Source organism: Orcinus orca, chromosome 1, assembly GCF_937001465.1.
Source record: "Orcinus orca chromosome 1, mOrcOrc1.1, whole genome shotgun sequence".
Classification (NCBI taxonomy): Eukaryota; Metazoa; Chordata; class Mammalia; order Artiodactyla; family Delphinidae; genus Orcinus; species Orcinus orca.
The window spans coordinates 192,134,346-192,153,291 of NC_064559.1; the positions used below are offsets into that span (position 1 = coordinate 192,134,346).

General features: G+C 46.3%; 1 protein-coding gene across 1 annotated transcript; it reads right to left on the bottom strand.

Moving 5' to 3' along the window:
- Window positions 1-14,435: 14,435 nt before the first annotated feature.
- On the bottom strand, window positions 14,436-18,231 carry HMGN2 (high mobility group nucleosomal binding domain 2). The gene is made up of 6 exons (XM_004266639.3): window positions 17,995-18,231; window positions 16,949-16,993; window positions 16,720-16,749; window positions 16,303-16,353; window positions 15,774-15,869; window positions 14,436-15,279 (listed from the first exon to the last, which is right to left on the bottom strand). The coding sequence occupies exons 1-6, from the start codon at window positions 18,007-18,009 to the stop codon at window positions 15,244-15,246; spliced, it is 273 nt and encodes a 90-aa protein (XP_004266687.1). The 5' UTR covers window positions 18,010-18,231; the 3' UTR covers window positions 14,436-15,243.
- Between the last annotated feature and the right edge of the window lie 715 nt (window positions 18,232-18,946).

Below are 18,946 nucleotides of genomic sequence, written 5' to 3' on the forward strand. Positions count from 1 at the left end.
GTATATAACCCAGATATGCGTATTGTGTATATATGCCCAGCTGTCTGGTTACCAGAGACATTTGATAAATGTTTGTGAGTGGACATGGGTGGGTGAAGAGGGGAGAGGAAATGAGAATGACCTTTCTCCCTCTAGTGTAGACCTCGGAGGCCAACTAAGGGCCGTGGAGTGTGCGGCCAAAGGGAGCCACAGAAGGTCTGGGAGTAAGGGAATGACCAGCAGGTGAGAGCAGGTCTTCACCTGCACACAGGACCTGTATCATGTGACCCCTCACCCTCCAGCCTGTCTTCCATCCATCACACTCCACTCTGGCCCCTCCAGCAGTTTCCTGTGCCTGACATGTCTTCTCCCCAGCCTCAGCCCCTCACCTGGCCCCTCCACACTCCCATACTGGCCTCAGGAGGCCGCAGTCTGATTCTTTTTTTTTTTGTATTAATCATGTTTTTTAATTCTATTTTTTAAATAATTTTTATTGGAGTATAGTTAATTTACAATGTTGTGCTAGTTTCAGGTGTACAGCAAAGTGAATCAGGTATACATATACATATATCCACTCTTTTTTAGATTCTTTTCCCATATAGGTCATTACAGAGTACTGAGTAGAGTTCCCTGTGCCATCCAGTAGGTCCTTATTAGTTATCTATCTTATATAGAGTAGTGTGTATATGTCCATCCCAATCTTTCAGTTTATCCCTCCCCCACCCACAGTCTGAGTCTTAAACCATAGTCTTTTTCTGCAGGCCTCTTACCACAGTTTGCAATTGTGTGGCCATTGAGGGGCTTCTGGATTTAACGTCAGAATCCCCCATAGAATATGAGCGTTGTGAGGGATGGAACCTGGCTGTTTTATTTGCCATTGTATCCCTAGCACCTGGGACCAAGCCTAGCCTGCAGAAGGGGGCTTGATAAATTTTTAAAAATGATTTATTTTTATTGAGATATAATCAACATATAACCTTGTATTAGTTTTATTTGATTCAATATTTGTATATATTGGCAAATCATTACCACAATAAGTTTAGTTAACATCCATCAGCACAGTTACAACGATTTTTTTTTTCCCTGTGATGGACTTTTACCATCTACCCTCTTGGCAACTTTCAAATATATAATACAGTATTGTTACCTATAGTCATTTACTGTACCAATAATTGTTGAAGGAACCAAATGAAAGTAGGTGTCATCTCGCCGAGATGGTGGGATGGAGAAGAGTTTGAAGGGGAGACCACGGAGGAGGTATGGCAGTGACTTGGGAGGGAGAGGGCACAGCCAGAGCACAGGCAAGGGGCAGAAGTCCTGAGAGAGGAAGTGACAGGTCTCAGTACCTGCTGGGCTCCAGTTGAGTGAAACCAGCCCTGAGCCTTTGTTTGGTGCTGGGCCTGGGCCTGCCCCTGGGCTCTGCAGACTCAGGTGCATGTGAATGTCTGTAACTCCAGGTTTGGTGAGATAGGCTATGAACTATGCTGGTGAGGGCATCAGGGAAGGCTTCCTGGAGGAGGATGCCCTGGAGATGGACTTTGAAAGCTGAGGGAGACATGGCCAGGAGGAGGGAAGTGATTCAAAGGTCTCTAAGGTTCTGAGCCTGGCTGAATGTCTGCAGAGTGGGGCCACAGCCAGAGGCAGGGGACTTGGGCTTTAGATACACTGATCAGTGACCAGGATCTTGCAGGATGGCTAGGGACCTGTGAGGGGGCCCAGGGTGAGGGGCGGAGTACGGCATGCGTCTCAGGCTCACTCCTGCCTCTGCAGAGCCCTCACCCAGCCCTGCCATCCCACCACTGCACACCCTAGCCTGGGTTCCAGGCCACTGAGACCAGGCTGTGCTGGCCCCATGCCTGCCTTCACGCAGCCTCTCCCCAGCCGAGCCTGCCCTCCTTTTCCACTCAGGAACCTCTTTTCCTCCCTTCAGCTCCTCCAGGAAGTCCTCTAGGATTTTTTGTGCTGGGTACTTTTACAGACCTCTCCTTTACCACCTTATGTTTGGTCGTGTACCCCGTATTTTAAAGATGGGAAACTGAGGCTCACAGAGGCAAAGTGCCCACAGTCATGATCAGGGAATTAAATCTGGGTCTGCCGACGCAAGCCCACTCTCCTCACTGCACCCCAAAGGCCGAGCAGGCAGGCAGAGAGCCTGGGGGATCAAGGCTGCTTCTCTTAGCCAAAGCTCTCTTCTGGGTGCCCTGGGGTTGGTCATATTGTACTAACAGGAGAGGTGCAATAGAGCACAGTGGTTAGAAGCATAGATCTAAGAGTGCTTGGGTTCAGGTCAGCTCTGCTGCCTCCTCCTATACCTCAATTTTCACTTCTGCAAAATGGGATGATAATAGTACTTACCTTATAGGGTTATTGTGCGATTAAATGATGCACATAGAAAACATTGCTACTGTTATTATATATATATCTCACATCTTTATCCATTCATCTGTCGATGGACACTTAGGTTGTTTCCATGGTTTCCATGGTTGAAACCAGCCATGGTTTCTTGGCTGTTGTGAATAGTGCTGCTATGAACATAGGGATGCATGTATCTTTTTGAATTATAGCTTTGTCTGGATATATGTCCAGGAGTGGGATTGCTGGATCAATCCAGCAACTCTGGCAACTCTATTTTCATTTTTTTGAGGAACCTCCATACTGTTTTCCAAAGTGGCAGCACCAACTTACATTCCCACCAACAGTGTACGAGGGTTCCCTTTTCTTCGCACCCTCTCCAGGATTTGTTATTTGTAGATTTTTAATGATGGCCATTCTGACCAGTGGGAGGTGATAGCTCATTGTAGTTTTGATTTGCATTTCTCTGATAATTAGTGATGTTGAGCATTTTTCTGAACATGTCCCTCATCTCATCTCTGGCCTTGCTTATAATCTCAGACCTGAAGCTTATCTCTTTTCAACATCTTATATTTGCCCTCACCCACAGTTTACTTGTTCGCATAACATTTATTGTTTCGGTCCTTTATACAGGACAGTAGAGGCCTGGTTGGATAAATTATAATACATTAATACTGTATAATACTGGATATCCATGATTGCACAGCAGTTTCAAAATTAACCTCAATGGACTCAGAATGCTTGAATTCAAATCCCAGCTCAACCATTCATTAGCTTTGTGACTTTGGGGAAATTATTTAACTTTTCTGTGCCTCAGTTTCCTCATCTATAAAATGGGCTAAGAATAGTATCTACCTGGTATAGTTATTGTAAATAATTTGCAGTCTAGAATGGAAGCTCTGTAAGGGCAGGATTTTGGTCTGTTTTATTCATTGCTGTATCCTCAGTGCCTAGCCTAGTGCTGGCACAAAGAAGCTATTCAATAAATATCTGTTGAACAAATCTGTGGAATAATGAGGTACTGTATATAAAGGAGCACTGTCCAACTGAAATATAATACAACCCACATATATAATTTTAAGCTTTCTAGTAGCCATGTTAAAAAAGTAAAAAGAAACAGGTAGAATTAATTTTAATAATATATATTTGAACATAATACTGTATATCCAAAGTATCATTGTAACATGAAATCAATATAAAAATTATTAATGAGATATCTTCCATTCTTTTTCTCCTACTAAGTCTTCGAAATCTGGTATTTTACACCTATAGCACATTTGAGCTATACAACAATATCTCAAGCAATGTAATAAAGTAAAGCATAGTTCTACCAAAAAATAAAGTGGTATTTAGCAAACAAATATTTTTAAATTTAATTAAAATTAAATAAAAATTTAAACTTAGTTCCTCAGTAACACCAGCCACATTTCAAGAGCTGAGTAGCCACATGTGGCTAGTGGCTATCAGGTTGGGACAGCAAAGATATAAAGTGCCCAGCACAAGCTAAGTTCTTAAGAAGTTCAGCCATTATTACTGGTGATCTGGAAGATGTCTGTGCTTTAGGTTGAGTGAAACCAGCCAGTCACTGACCACTGGGTACAACATGATTTCACTTGTGCAAACAAAAAAAAAACCCCACCTCCAAACTATATATGTTAAATATGTAACCTAGATGTATGCAGAAGTCTCCTTATGAGAGCTCCAATCCCAGTCCATGAGAGCAGCAGGAAAAAATGAAACGTACCACCACAGATGCCTGCTGATGAGGGTGGGCCCAGGACAATGGAAGGCCTTTGTGTTGGCTCCACGAGGAGCTGGGGAGCTGAACTGCTTGGGTAAGGGAAGGAGGAGAATTTGAATTTCCCGAGTCAGGGAAGAATGGGCGAGGGGCAAGATGGTGGGATGTATGGGGCAAAGGACCAGGCAGGGGGTATTTCTTATCGGCAGGGGTGGCTGAAAGGACTTTGAACCCATCACAGAGATGATGCTTAAAATTGGTTGCTGCATGGGGTACAATGTGAACCCTTCAAGGAACCCCCGAACCCTTTGTGAATTCTAGTTGGCTGACCCACCAATGTCCTGGGTGCATGAGTTTCAGGTTAGAATCCAGAAAGGGGTTGAGCTTCTCACCTGGGTCAGAGAAAAGAGACGGCAAGGGTAGAACCAAGGGCTGGAGACGGAGGAGACAGGAGCCTGCACACATTCGGGCCCACCTCTTTCCCCCCATGCCTTCCTTGGGGCTCAAGGGGTCCACACCAACATGGTCGTGGCTGCCTCTGGGAGGACAGTGGGTTTGGGGAGGTGACGGGGATTTTCACGGTTCCTCTATGTTTCTAATCTTTGAATTGTTTCAAAGAATATTTTTATAGTGAGCAGGCAATACATTTATGTTTAGAAGGCAAAGAAAACACTCCCCTCACACCTCCCTCCCAGCCCATTCAAGGAATACACGGGCTGTGTGGAAAATTTAGAATATATGGGCAAGCAGGTAAGAATAAGAAACAAAAGTCATTGTTGACTCCGCTGCCCAGCAGTGACCACTGTGTCCTCAACTGCTAAAACTCTCTGGGGAAGCATCCAGCCTCTGGCTGGTCCCCTGCCACGCAGGCCCTGTCAGGGCCCCACCATTTCCCCCAGCTCCAGAGCAGCCAAAGGTCAGAGTAGCCAAAAAGGTTCCTTTTGGGCCCAGGGACTGAGAGGGATCAGGGCCCCTGTGCTGGGAGTGGAAATGGGGTCCTTGCTTTGGCATGGTGCCTGCTGGGCTCAACTGGGGCTATGCCAGGAGCATGGGAGCAGTGCCTACCTGTGGCACCACGGACACTGCCTTCTCCCAGCACAGAGGTCAGGAGTTTGGACAACTTACTAACTGCTCTGGGCTTCAGTGTTCTTTTTTGTAAAATACTGTTGTGAGGGTTTGAGATAATGTATGTCGTACATTTACCACAAGGTGATCTTAGTAAGAAAAAAACATTCCAGAAACTAGTCTTTGCTCAGCTAAACCTCCAGCCCTGGTAAAGGAAGTGAGAGGGGGTAAAGTTTTTTTCTGTTAAACATAGTGGGTAAGAGATGGGGTCCCAAGGGCCAGTTTTGTCTGATAGCAGCAGAAGGAGACAGAGTTACTGGCGACCCCGTGTGGGGTGGTAGCACCAGCAGGGAAGCTGGATACATTCAGAGGTTCAGTGGTAGAAAAATGGTGGGTGGTGGGGTGGGAGTTGGCAGCTTTACGGGCTGGGGCATATCATGCAGACCAGACCAGTGACGGCAGGTGTAGATTCTGGTCTTCACTCTGCCATCAGTGTGGCCCAGGGAGAGCTCCCGGGGACTCAGAATAGTGTGGAGATTTCTAATGCAGCCTTCTGGCTCAGACCACCCAAGTTCAAGTCAGATTTAGTCACTTGCCAATTATGCAATTTTGGGCAAGTTACTTTAACTCTCCTGTGCCTCAATTCTCCCATCCATAAAATGGGAACAATGATGTTACTAGGTTGTGAGAATTAAATAATTCAAATAAAGAGTTTAGGAGAGTATCAGGCTTATAGAGACCTCAGTAAGGATGCAGAGTTGTTGCTATTTCCTTTATGCATCATTAAGAGTGGAAGGTGATCCTTGGGTTTCTTTCTGATTCTTTCAAGTGTTTGACCCAGACTTCTTAGAAGGTGATTTAAGATCCGTCCCTCCTGTTCAGTTCTACCTGTGGCCCTGAAGAAGATAAAGTTTTTGAATAACTGAGAAAAACGTTCTCTACTCCCTGCATTTTTGTGGGAAAACGAAGAGCACGTTTCTGCTGTGGTCAGTCAATAATGCTTCAGCCTTCCCGTCTAGAGCTCAGTCCAGGCTGACAGTTTACATTCACATTGCCAAGCTCAACTCGTTCGTTCACACTGCAGATTAAATGTTGTCTGAGCCAGTTTGCAGGACAGAGCCATGGTTTGGGATACAGGGGCTCTGGAGCCAGATGGGCCTGTGCTGGACTCCTGGCTGTGCCACTATAGCACGTGTGACCTCGTAAGGCCACAACTTCTCTGAGACCCAGTTTCTTCACCTATAAAGTCGAGAAATTAATTCCCACCTCTCATTAATGTGAGGATAAAATGAAACAATATATGGAATCAGGGCTGTTTTCAGCTGCAAGTAACAGATTACCTGACAAAAATAAAGGCGTCTCATTATCTCACAGAAGTATCTGGAGTTTAGTAGCTATAAAATGAGCTCACCAGCTCAGTGCTGTCCCAGGCTGTCTGCTCTGTCATCCCCTGTGTATTGGCAACATTTGGCTTTATGGTCACAAACTAGTTGCTGCAACTCCAAGATTCACATTGCCATAGGCCACCACCCAAGCAGGGAGTAAGCAGGGGGAAGACAGCAACAAGTTTTTCTCCTTTAGAAACTTTCTTCCTCAAACTTTAGTGGACACGAGAATCACCTGAAGAGATTTTTAAATCACAGAGTCCTGAGCCCCTTCTCAAGCAATCTGAGTCTGTGGGTCTGGGGTAGGACTCCAGACCTGCACTGCTCACAAGTTCACAGGTATTCTGAGGCACTGCCCCAGAGAGTGTTAATAGTGGCTTGGACTGGGGTTGTGTCTTACCCTGGCATTAACCTTCTTCCTTGAGAAAGAAAAGGCTGAGGAAAGGATTAAAGTGCTGATCCTTTACTTGGGAGATGCAAGCCCAGGGTGACGAGGGTGAGGAAAAGGAAAGATGCAGAGCCATGAAATGGGATGCATTACACGCTGGCTACTGCTTCCCAACAAGCTGCAGAGACACAACAGGACATTCAGAGGGTGTATCTGCTTGGCACAAGAGCCTTTCCTGGAAGAGCTTAAAGGAGGAAACTTGGAGGCAGACAGAGGTGTTTACCAGCCCAGTTCCCTCCCCTTTCATCGCCTGTTTGCTATCTTTCAACTTCTGCCTCTGGGGAGCTAGTGACTCCACAGTTCTGGACCAAATCAACCAGCCACTTGGCTGCCTTTTAGGAAGCCAGATCTCATGGCCCAGGAGTGGTCTTTCATCCAAGTCTGCAAGTGGAGGGCTGGCTTGGTGCAGGTGGGATCCAAATGAGAGCCGAAGAGGCAGCTGAGGAACCTCATAGAGTCTGCGTCCACTGTAGGTAGGATGATGTACACTGGTTGGGTCCAAAACAGATTTTAAAAATTGAGCCAAGAGAATTTTATCAATGGATTGATCATGAATGGACTGATGGACTGGGAGAGAGAAATTAAGGTTTTGGTGGACGATGGTGCCACTTACTTAGATGGGGAAAGCCTGAGGGAAAGATTCTTTGTTAGGAAAATTAATAAATTTTTGTTAGATTGGTGAAGTCTATTAAGTGGTCTAAGTCTGGATCTGAGGGGAGAGGTTCTGTCTGGAGATAAGAATTTGAGTCACTGTCACGTAGATGGTACTTAAAATCAGAACACTGGTTGTGGACACCTAAGAGGTTCGTTGAGAGGAAAAAGGAGATAGGGGAGAATTTTTGACTCTGGCAATATGTACACCACTGTGGCCTGTTTAACAGGTGGGGGAGACGCAAAATCCTCCTTACTGGAGTGGGTTGAGGAGAGACTGTGGGGAGAGAAAGTGGTGATGGAGAAAACAGACTTCCTTGAGTAGTTTTGCTGTGAAGTGGAGCAGAAAAATGGGGTGGTGGCTCAAGAGGGCCAAGGGAAGATGCTTTTGAGGTTTGGTGTGTTTGCCCACAGGAATGATCCAGTAGAGGAGAAATGGATAAGGCAAGAGAAAAAGGGGACACCTGCATGGGTTTAGTCTTAGAGGAGCTGAGAGGGATGGATCTGGATGACAAGTTGAAGGCTTGGACTTAGAAAAGAGAGGTCCACCCCCATAAGAGGAGGGGATGCAGGTGGTAGGGGAGGAGGTGGGAAGATGAGGGGGCTCCTCTCGACTGCATCTTCCATGACTATGAAACTTGAGGGGAAGTCACCGATGAGGACGGAGATGGGGTGTTGCAGAGGGGAGATGAGGTAAAGGTGTGGAACAGGCTATCTGAGAGAGGAAAGGTGAATCTTTTAGGGAAATGTAACAGGGGGGTTGGCAGTGTTTGGGGCCCATTTGAAGTGAGTCCAGCTGCACAGCAGGGGGTGTTTTCTGCAGCGTTCAGCTGCCTGCATGCACATACTGGCTAAGTGCTGGGTGAGAGGACGGAGGTGGGAGAAGGGAGCTGAGTGTGGCTTCAATGCTGGGCAATGCAACCTAACTTGGGTGAGAAATGAAATGAAGACATTAAGAGAGGAGGTGACTGGTGGAGAAAAAGTGAAAAAAGTCAGTGAATTGGGCGGTTGGGTTGGAAGAGACTAAGATTATTCTATAAAGGCACCAATATAAAGTTAACCACTGAGCAAAAACACACGCCTTTCTCAGCACCACCAAACAGCTAAAAAAAACTAAGAGAAAAAATATATACTACATAAGAAGAACTATATACAAAAAACCTGAAATACATGTAACACAAAACAATATGATGAATGCTGCTGTAAAAGGAGTGAGGGATCTGTCACACATCTCCAGACTATACTGTTAAGTGAATAAGCAAGGTGGAGAAATGTATGCTATCTTTATATAAGAAAGGGGGAATATAACATTTGTTAGAGGGCATAAGGCAGAGAATGATAAAGGAACAGAAACTAGACTTCTCTGACTACATCTTGTTTTGTAGATTAGACCTGGAACTATATAATTACTTCACATAAGCAAAATTAAACTAGGTAATTCCCTGGCAGTCCAGTGGTTAGGACTCCGTGCTTCCACTGCAGGGGGCATGGGTTCAATCCCTGGTCAAGAAACTAAGATCCTGTAAGCCACACGGTGCAGGAAAAAAAAAAAAATTAAACTAAAAAATTCTTAAAGAATGTAAAAATAAAACAGGTTAATAATATAAATGTGTATCCAGTTAGGGGCAAGCCACACAGAGAGGAAGTATACTAAGTAAGTTTAAAACCAATTGCAATATGAGACCCTGTTTGGATTCTCAAACAAAAAAATTACTTAAAAAAAAAAAAAAGGGCTTCCCTGGTGGCGCAGTGGTTGAGAATCCGCCTGCCAATGCAGGGGACACAGGTTCGATCCCTGGTCCGGGAAGATCCCACATGCCGCGGAGCAACTAAGCCCGTGTGCCACAACTACTGAGCCCACATGCCACAACTACTGAAGCCCACGCACCTCCAGTCCGTGCTCCACAATGAGAGAAGCGACTGCAATGAGAAGCCTGCCCACTGCAACAAAGAGTAGCCCCTACTTGCCGCAACAAAGACCCAACACAGCCAAAAATAAATAAGTAAATTTATTTAAATAAAAAGACACTTAGAAATTTGAGAACTTGAGTATTTCATAATATTAAGGAATTAATGTTTTTGATATGCTACTGGTATAGTATTTTAAAAAGTCCATATCCTTTAAAGATATATACTGAAGTATTTATGGATGAAATATGATGTCAGGTTATAGTAAGAGGAGTAAGCAGACAGTGGTATTAAATAAAACAAGACTGGCCACGAGTTGATAATTACAGAAGCTATGTGACAGGTACATGGGGGTTTGTTACATTATTCTAGTTTTGCACATATTTAAAATTTTCCATGACAAAAAAAATGAAAAAATTTTTCCCAAAGTTCACAATGATTTAGGCACTCACTGGAAATGAGTGATAATGGGGAGGGAGGTGGGCATCTGGGCTAACTTTCAGGATGATTGCTTGAGGGATGGAATGCTTTTACCAGATGTGGGACCAGCAGGGGACATCAGTTTGTGAAGAACAAGATGAGTTCCATTTTGGTCACGCTGAATTTGGGGTCCTGTGGTATGTCTAGGTGGGATTGCACAGGAAGTTGGTGGAAATACTAAACTCAAGAGAGATGTGGGGGCTTCCCTGGTGGCGCAGTGGTTAAGAATCTGCCTGCCAATGCAGGGGACACAGGTTCAAGCCCTGGTCGGGGAAGATCCCACATGCTGCGGAGCAACTAAGCCCATGTGCCCCAACTACTGAGCCTGCGCTCTAGAGCTTGTGTGTCACAACTACCGAGCCCATGTGCCACAACTACTGAAGCCCGCGTGCCTAGAGAGCCCATGCTCTGCAACGAGAAGCCACCGCAATGAGAAGCCCGCACAAGACCCAACACAACCAAAAATAAAAATTAAAAAAAAATATATATATATATATATAAATTTGGGCTTTCCCTGGTGGCGCAGCGGTTGAGAGTCCACCTGCCGATGCAGGGGACACGGGTTCGTGCCCCGGTCTGGGAATATCCCGCATGCCGCGGAGCGGCTGGGCCCGTGACCCATGGCCGCTGAGCCTGCGCGTCCGGAGCCTGTGCTCCGCAAAGGGAGAGTGAGAGGCCCGCGTACCGCAAAAGAAAATTAAAAAAAAAAAAAAAAAAAAGAGGGAATGCTTGGACCTCACACCATATACAAAAATTAACTCAAAATGGTTCAAAAACCTAAATTTAAGAGCTAAAATTACTTAAAACTCTTAGAAGACATAAGTGTAAATCTTTATGACCTTGGACTAGGCAATGGTGGATTTAGATATGACACCAAAGGACAAGCAACCAAAAATAAAATAGGCTAAGACTCCATGCTCCCAATGCAGGGGGCCCAGGTTCAATCCCTGGTCAGGGAACTAGATCCAACATGCTGCAACTAAAGATCCTGCATGTTGCAACTAAGACCCGCTGCAACCAAATAAATAAATTTTTTTAAATGGGCAAGGGATTTCAATTTCTCAAAAAAAAAAAAAAAAAAAGGAATTCCCTGGTGGTCTGGTGGTTAGGACTCCGTGCTTCCACTGCAGGTTCAATCCTTGGTCAGGGAACTAGGATCCCACATGCCATGCGGCAAAAAAAAAACACCCCACAAATAGCCAATAAGCACCTGAAAAGATGCTCAACATCCTAGTCATTAGAGAAATGCAAATCAATACCACAATGAAATATCACTTCATACCCACCAGGATGCCTATAATAAAACAGGAAAGTATGTGTTGACAAGGATGTGGGGAAACTGGAACCCTCATACATTGCTGGTAGGAATGTAAAATGGCACGGCTGCTTTGGAAAACTGTTAGTTCCTCAAAAAGTTAAGAGATGCCATATGGCCCAGCAATTCCACTATGTATATACCCCAAAGAACTGGAAACATGTCCACACAGAAATTTGTACACAATACTCATAGCAGTATTCGTAATAGCCAAAAGGTGGAAACAACCTGAACGTCCAACTCATCAATGGATAAAATATGGTATATCATCCATACAATGGACATTTGGCAATAAAATGAAGTACACACTTCCCTCGTGGTGCAGTGGTTAAGAATCCGCCTGCCAAGGCAAGGGACACGGGTTCAAGCCCTGGTCTGGGAAGATCCCACATGCCGCAACTAAGTCCGTGTGCCACAACTGCTGAGCCTGCACTCTAGAGTCTGTGCTCCGCAACGAGAAGCCACCGAAATGAGAAGCCTGCGCACCGCAGTGAAGAGTAGCCCCCGCTCACCGCAACTAGAGAAAGCCCGTGCGCAGCAACGAAGACCCAACATAGCCCAAAAAAAAAAATTAAAAAGTAAAGACAATGTGGATTAGTGGTTGCCTAGGGCTGGGGGGAGAGGGAATGGGGAACTGCTAATAGGTATGGTTTCTTTTTGGAGTGCTAAGAATACTCTGGAATTATTGGTAATTGTTGCACAACTTGTGAGTATTCTAAAAACCACTGAACTACAGGCTTTAACATGGTGAATTTCATGGTGTCTGAATTATTTCTCAACTTAAAATAAAGGTGGGAGGCTTGTGCTCAGCAGTGTCAAATACTGCACTCAAGCCACGCAAGGTGAGGCTTGGAGACATCACAGGAACCGAGTGCAGCAGTGACTGTCCACTCAACCCTTCTTCTGTCATCATCTATCCCTTCCCGATTCAATTTCAATAATTCTGGCTGAATCCGAAACAGATTCTGTGGTTTCCTCCCTCTTGCCACGATTGGTTTAAGACTGGGCAGGTGACCTACTTCTGCCCAATTAGACACAAGCTACTAAGGCACTTCTGGGAAATAATTCATTATTCTTTTTTTGACCACACCAAGCAGCATGCGGGATCTCAGTTCCCCGGCCAGGAATCACCAGGGAAGTCCTGCATAATTCACTCTTCTTAAGGAGAAAAAAAGAAACAATCTTCTGCCTCTGGACACTGGTGTCAAGTTGAGGTCTGGAGCAGCTGACTTGGAGGCTGAGGTGGGTGGACAACATTCTGAGGGCGGCAGAGCAGCAAAGTTGGAAATAACCACCCGGGTCCTTAGAACCACTCTACCTCAGTACTTCTCTTAGAGAATAAATTCTCCTGTTTTAGCCGTTTGATTTTTTTTTAATTTAAAGAGCCAAAGCAGAGTCGCCAGTAACTCTTCCCAAATGGGCTTGGAGACGGGACTAAGGGGAAGGGAATCCATTTTTATATTCTCTGATTATTTTTAGTTCAGGTCAGGACTGCCACTGATCAAACTATTATGGCTGTCGTAAATGTCCTCACCAGGTTTTCACATTTGGTTTCTTGATTTTTAAGCCCAGGCACTCTCATGGTCCACAGCCAGTCAAATCGGCAAATATTTTCTGGGAAGGAAAAAAAAGTTCAAGTTCACTCTTCTCATCCTAATTTCTAGGTAACACAAAAAAATGGTTACTACTGAGTATAACCCAAGCCAGTCACTTCATATCTGAATGTGTTTCTTAGCTATCAAATGGGGGTAATACCTACACAGGATTGACCCTAAGATTAAAGGAGAGCATCTGGCCGAACTTCTAGCATGGTCCATGGCTCAACACGTCTCGACAACCTGAACTCTTAACAAATACTAATGAGATAACCCCAACTGTGGCTTTCCTCAAATCCTGCAACTTCTGTGCAAGTAACAAGTTGCCATACCCCCACTCCTAACAGCTGTATCAGGCTCCACTCCGGAAGATGACACCATCCCCGAATAAAAATTAACCTACAACCTACATCCTACATCCTAGAACTATTTCAGCAATAATGGAAGCAAATGCCTGGAAATTGCCCAAGTGGGCAAACGTTACTTTATCCAAAAGGTGCCCCTTAAAAGTCGAACTCAGAAATTATTTTTGACTAAAGTTGGCGGTTTGAACCAGGACTCTGCTACTCATTAGATGTACTCATAACCGCTTCTCTTTAGATGTACACATAACCTTGAACAAGTCTCTTCATGTGAGCCGTTTCCTCATCAGTAAAAAGGGTGTTAAACACTTGCATTACACAACTATCTCAAAACTGAAGATTGGAGATAATACACAGAAAACTTATCAATGAAGAGCTTAACTGATATGAAAGCTCTACCGTTTTGACTAAAGGGATAAACAAAGCAATGTAAGATTTTTTTTTAAAATAGCCTCCAATTTACTTTATTCCTCTCAAACAACAGGTGACCCATGAAAGCAAATTCAAATTGCAAGCATCAATTTATTACAAGTTCTATTTCCTAACATAACTTCTTGCTATTTCCCTAGAGGAAAGGGGTTCTCTGAAGGGTCTCCAGAATAAGGCAATCAGCAAAGTCCCCATTAATGTCTTTGCTTTCGGAGCTAGAGCAGTTTACCAACAAGGACAAGAATTTAACCAATTCACAGAAGATTTGCAGGTCTGCTCAACAGCAGGGCGCCATCTGCCTTACACATCTTATGGCCAACCGTGTAGACACACAGGCATTTTCTTCTCGCACAAGGACTATACAGCCGTTATCTATTAACTTGCTAATTTTACAGAGATCTTAACTGTGAATGAAGTGGAAAGGCTCTTGTACCATCAGCTGCCAGGCCCAAACCTCAGATCTACCAAATACCTGCATTTAAAAATACACTTCAGGTACTGCTACATAACCAAGTACAGAAACCACTTCTCTGCTCCCAGCCTCTCACCACCTGTCTACTCCTGGGATCTTTCCCAAGTCCACGTAGCACTGTGTTCTACAGATGGACCATAAAGACTGACTGTACATGGAACCTCTACACCTCACACCAGAATGCATCCTGTCCCAAGAGACTTGGAGAAACCAGGCTCCCCCACTCCTGGGAAAAGATTAGAGGCAGCATTCCAAGTCAAACTGTATCCAGCTTTATTAAAGATACTTTTCATAAACAATCATGGTATTTCAGGCAGGACATGGGCAGACAATCATTAACAGTATACAACTTTCAAACTCCCTTTTGCAATGGACTACCAAAATCAGAAAGCCACTATAAAACCCCATGAAGTCTTCATGTGATGCTCTGAACAGGGAAAGTTTAGAGTGAGGGTTGACATTTCACATTTAGTATGTTGTTTAACAACTTTTCACAAGCCGACCCTGACTTTCAGGAAATGAAAATGGCAAAAGTATCAATCTGAAGATCCACAATCTAAAAAAGGAACCGCTGCTCTTTTGAGGGACGCCATCTCAATGGTGACAATGCAAAGTCCAGATTGCCTGACATACTGGTAACCAATTTTGGGGGGTCAGGTTCCAACAGGTCTCTGGGTTTAAGGGAGTCAAGTCTATGCTGAAGGTGGAGAGGGAGAAGAGAACATAAAAACTAACTGTAGTTTCCACACCACAAGGCATTTGTGCCAAGGTGGCTACTGTGTGTCAGTATCAAGGAACCCCCTCCTTCCTGGGAACCAAGAGGAAGTCTCTCAAAACCAGACGGGAAAGGTGTTTTTCTCCCATGTCAATCCAGCTTCAGAGACAATCTATTAGTGACATGTGCTCTTCCCCCAAAAAACAACAATGAAGTGTTCTGTATGCTAACAACATAGCTTAAAAAAAAAAAAGTAAAACAAAATTCTGCATTTTTATAAAACTTGATAAAAAATAGTATTTCAAACTGTACAGTCACCAGAAGTACACAGTTATCAAAAATGCACACTTCACTTGGCATCTCCAGCACCTTCAGCTTTCTGTGCCTAAAAGAAAAACAGACAGATGAATACAATATATAGATGTGGAAACTATCTTCATTTATATTTCATTTATAGCATTTCTTTGCTCCCAGGCCAAAGTTCAGGTTTTAGGTACTTTGACACTGAGACTCAGTACTTCTTTTGAAAATGACTTGGCAGGTAACTTTGCTAAGTCACTTCCCCTCTGGACCTTACTGTAAAATTGGGGAAGGGGGCACACCAGTATTACAAGATCTGAGGTTATTCCCAACTTGAAAACCATGGTGTAGCATGAGCGCGACACCTAACGACAGGACAAGGCTCATACCACAGCTCTCTTTATTGGACGGCAGAGCCTTCAAGAATCCAGATTAAACTCACAGAAAAAAACCACAAGCAAACTCCAGACTAAAAGGTGCACTTGGAGTGATACAAATGTAAGAAAAAGGCCATAAAAGCTTTTGGGATCATTAACTGATTGAATGGGCAGACTTAACATAAAGTGAAAATAGTTGTACCTGGTCTGTTTTGGCATCTCCATTTTCTGCAGGATTATTCCCATCCTTGCCAGCATCAGCTTTCCCCTTTTTCCCTTTGGGTACCTTCTCTCCCTTCTAAAATGGGGGGATGGGGGGAAAAAAGCTGTTTCTCCTCATTTCATATCACCGGGATACAAGTCTACAAAGCTCTGCACAAAGTAGGGTTGTTGATCAAATATAAGATACACAAATAAACTACATACCCTCCCCCATTCATAAAAACAAGGCCAAACTGTGGTCTTCAATACACGGAATTCTTTATCTGAATGTAAATAATAGAATAAGACAGCTTAAACACTTGCACTTGTTTAATACCCAAGTGTACAGTTTCCTGTAAATTGAAGACAGAGTTCTTGGTTAAGGACCAGTCCTATTAACTCTGTCAAATCTCAACTCTGTGTCAACAGATGAAGTTGTTATATAGCAGGTCTCCCTGTCAGCAACATGGGAAACTGTTCAGGCTTTTATGTAAATCCTAGATGCATGTTTGTCTCACCGTCCTACTCACCTTTGCAGGGGCCTTTTTAGGCTTGGGCTCTGGCTTTGGAGGAACAGGTTTCTTTTATTTGGGGGAGAAAAGGAAAGCAGAGAACATTAGTACAATGGATCAAAGAAAACAACCCACAACCAAACCACAGCACCACTGGCATAGAAGTTTCTCCTACTTTGTAAAGTTTGTGGCGGGCTTTCCATTAGAACTTCATATCTTCAGAAACCCACTCAAGTAACACTCGGAAGTGTCCCACTTTGGCTACAGCCATCACAATTTCAGAACGAGCAAATTCCAAATGGGCAAGAGTCCATAGCAGAGTAAGTCATTCAATACCAGCCACTGACCGTAATTCATGGGAAGCAAAGGGAACCGTTTTTCAATGCTTTTTAGTTTCAGGGAATAATATGAAAATTTAAAAGCAGACACACTTACAGCAGATAACCTTGCAGATCTTCTCTGTGGCTATTTAAAAAAAATAAAGAAAATTACAAATAGGACAGTTGAACCACTTAAATACAAAAGTTTTGCACCTGAATTGTTCTAGACTATAGGAAGTAAAGAGAGCTTACTGAGGCAAATTCAGGACCATGAATATGGTTAATTACCACTAAAGGAGCCCAAGGCTTTGTGAGACTCCAAAAGCAGTGAGAATAAGACTTACTTCATCCTTCACCTTGGTTTTATCTCCTTTAGCATCCCCTTCAGCCTATAAAAAACAAGCAAAAGCTAAGAAAGCTGCAGTTTCTGAAGCAGTTCTTAATGATTCATTAAACTTAACGAAGTCCTAAAGGGGGGAGAAAAAAAATCGAAGGGAATCTTGCACACAACTTTCCTAAGACATACAAATCCTCAGTTTGTAGCATCCCCAGCTCCTATGCAAATCCCCGAAATGCTCAGAAAGCGCTAGGAACGCTGTTATGTGTCAGCCTCACACCCGGTCTGGCTCATAACGCGCAGGGACGGCGGGGCCCCGCGAAGCGCGCGCAAAGCTGGAGCGAGGCGCGCGAAGCGCAGCCCGCGCCGCCGCGCCAGGCAGAAGCAACAGCTGTACTAGGAGCAAACAAACCCCTCCGGAGGCGGGGCCCGAGCGCCGTTGCCATGGCAGCCGTCGAGGGCGGGAGACGGGAGGAGCACGCAGCCGGGGGAACTCGTGGGCGGCAGCGGCGCGCACCGGGGCGAGTCTCGTGCGCGGGGGCCGTGGGCGGCGCGCGGTGGAGGTGGGGCCACACTGCGAAGTCCCGCCCCCAGGGAAGAAGGCCCCGCCCCCTCACGGCGGCAGTTTTTTGGCGGCAGCGCGTTCCCCCGCCCGCCAACCCCGAATGCCGCCTTCCCGCCCTTTCGGGTTTGAATTGCCCGCCCGCGGGGAAGGGGGGGGGGCTAGCGATGGGGGGAGGGGGCGCGGGGCGGGCACGTCGAGCCCAAGGGGAGCGGGATAAACAGCCGCCAACATGGCTCCTCCCGCCGCGGCCGCCGCTCCTCCAATATGGCCTCTGGCGCCCGCGGGCAGCCAAGCCGCGCAGGGTTAGCCCGGGGCCGCCTGACACCGCCTCGAGCTACCGCGCCGGGGGGCTGAGTCTGCTCCAGCTCGCCGCTGATTCGCGCTTCCCAAAGCCGGGGAAGCGGCGGCGGCTGCTGCATTGGTGGTGGTGGTGGTGGCGGTGGTGGCGGCGGCGGCGGCCCAGCGCCTGGGGCCCTCGCGCCACGTACCTTTCTCTTGGGCATGGTGGCGACGGCGGCGGGACGTATGCGCTGGACACGGGGATGCAGTGGCGCGCAGCTTTGGCCAGTCCAAGGGTCGCTCTCGCCTCTTCTTCACACTGCTCGGGCTCCGGGGGGTTTATAAAGTTTTTATAGCGCTGGGAGCCCCGGACCGGTTAGAACCGGATTTCACCTCCCGCCGCCGTTCATTGGCCCAGCTGGGGTCACGTGGGCGGGGTTTAAACTCACCTCCTCTGGAGGGAGTGAGGAGGGGGGTATGGGGGGGAGGGCGCGCGAGACGGCGGCGCGCCTAGGGGTGGGGGCGCAGTGGGGGAGGCGCGCGTCGAGGGCAATAAATGAGGGAGTGTGGTGCGACTCGGCGGGCTCTGGGTTTCGGCTCCCGCCAAGAGCTGGCTTTTCCAAACTACCAAGTTCCTTCCACCTTATGCAACCGAGCTACCCACTTCTCCAAGCCATGCGACACTTAGGGCGCATCTCAGCCGCTTTCCTTCCTGTTCCCGCTGGGGGCCCCAGAAGAAGGGTTTGCTAGGCCTGGCCGCACTGCCCTTCTCCGCCGGAGGCGGGAGGAAGCGCGCGGCTTGGAGGCACAAGCTGCAGTTCCCAGGGCCAAGGCTGACGCTGAAGTGGGGAAAGAGCGGGGAAGCCAGCTCGGCGCAGCCGGACGTGCATCCTTCCAGGCTGCCACTCGGAGGACGCCTCTCGGGCACCTCACCTGGAAGGCGGTCCACTCGAGGTGGGGTGGGGGTTCCAGGGGGAGACTTTACACGCAGAGGTGCCTTTCGGGTGCACTGGGGCAGGTAGGAGCTGTCCTTTCAGCACCCGTTGCTCAGCCGCCTCCCCAAACACCAACGAAGCCCCCCCAAAGCCTGTCGGGTGGATGGCTCTCCTAGGTCCTTGTATTCCTGGACCTCAGAACCCCGCCACCGAATGACGGAGAGTG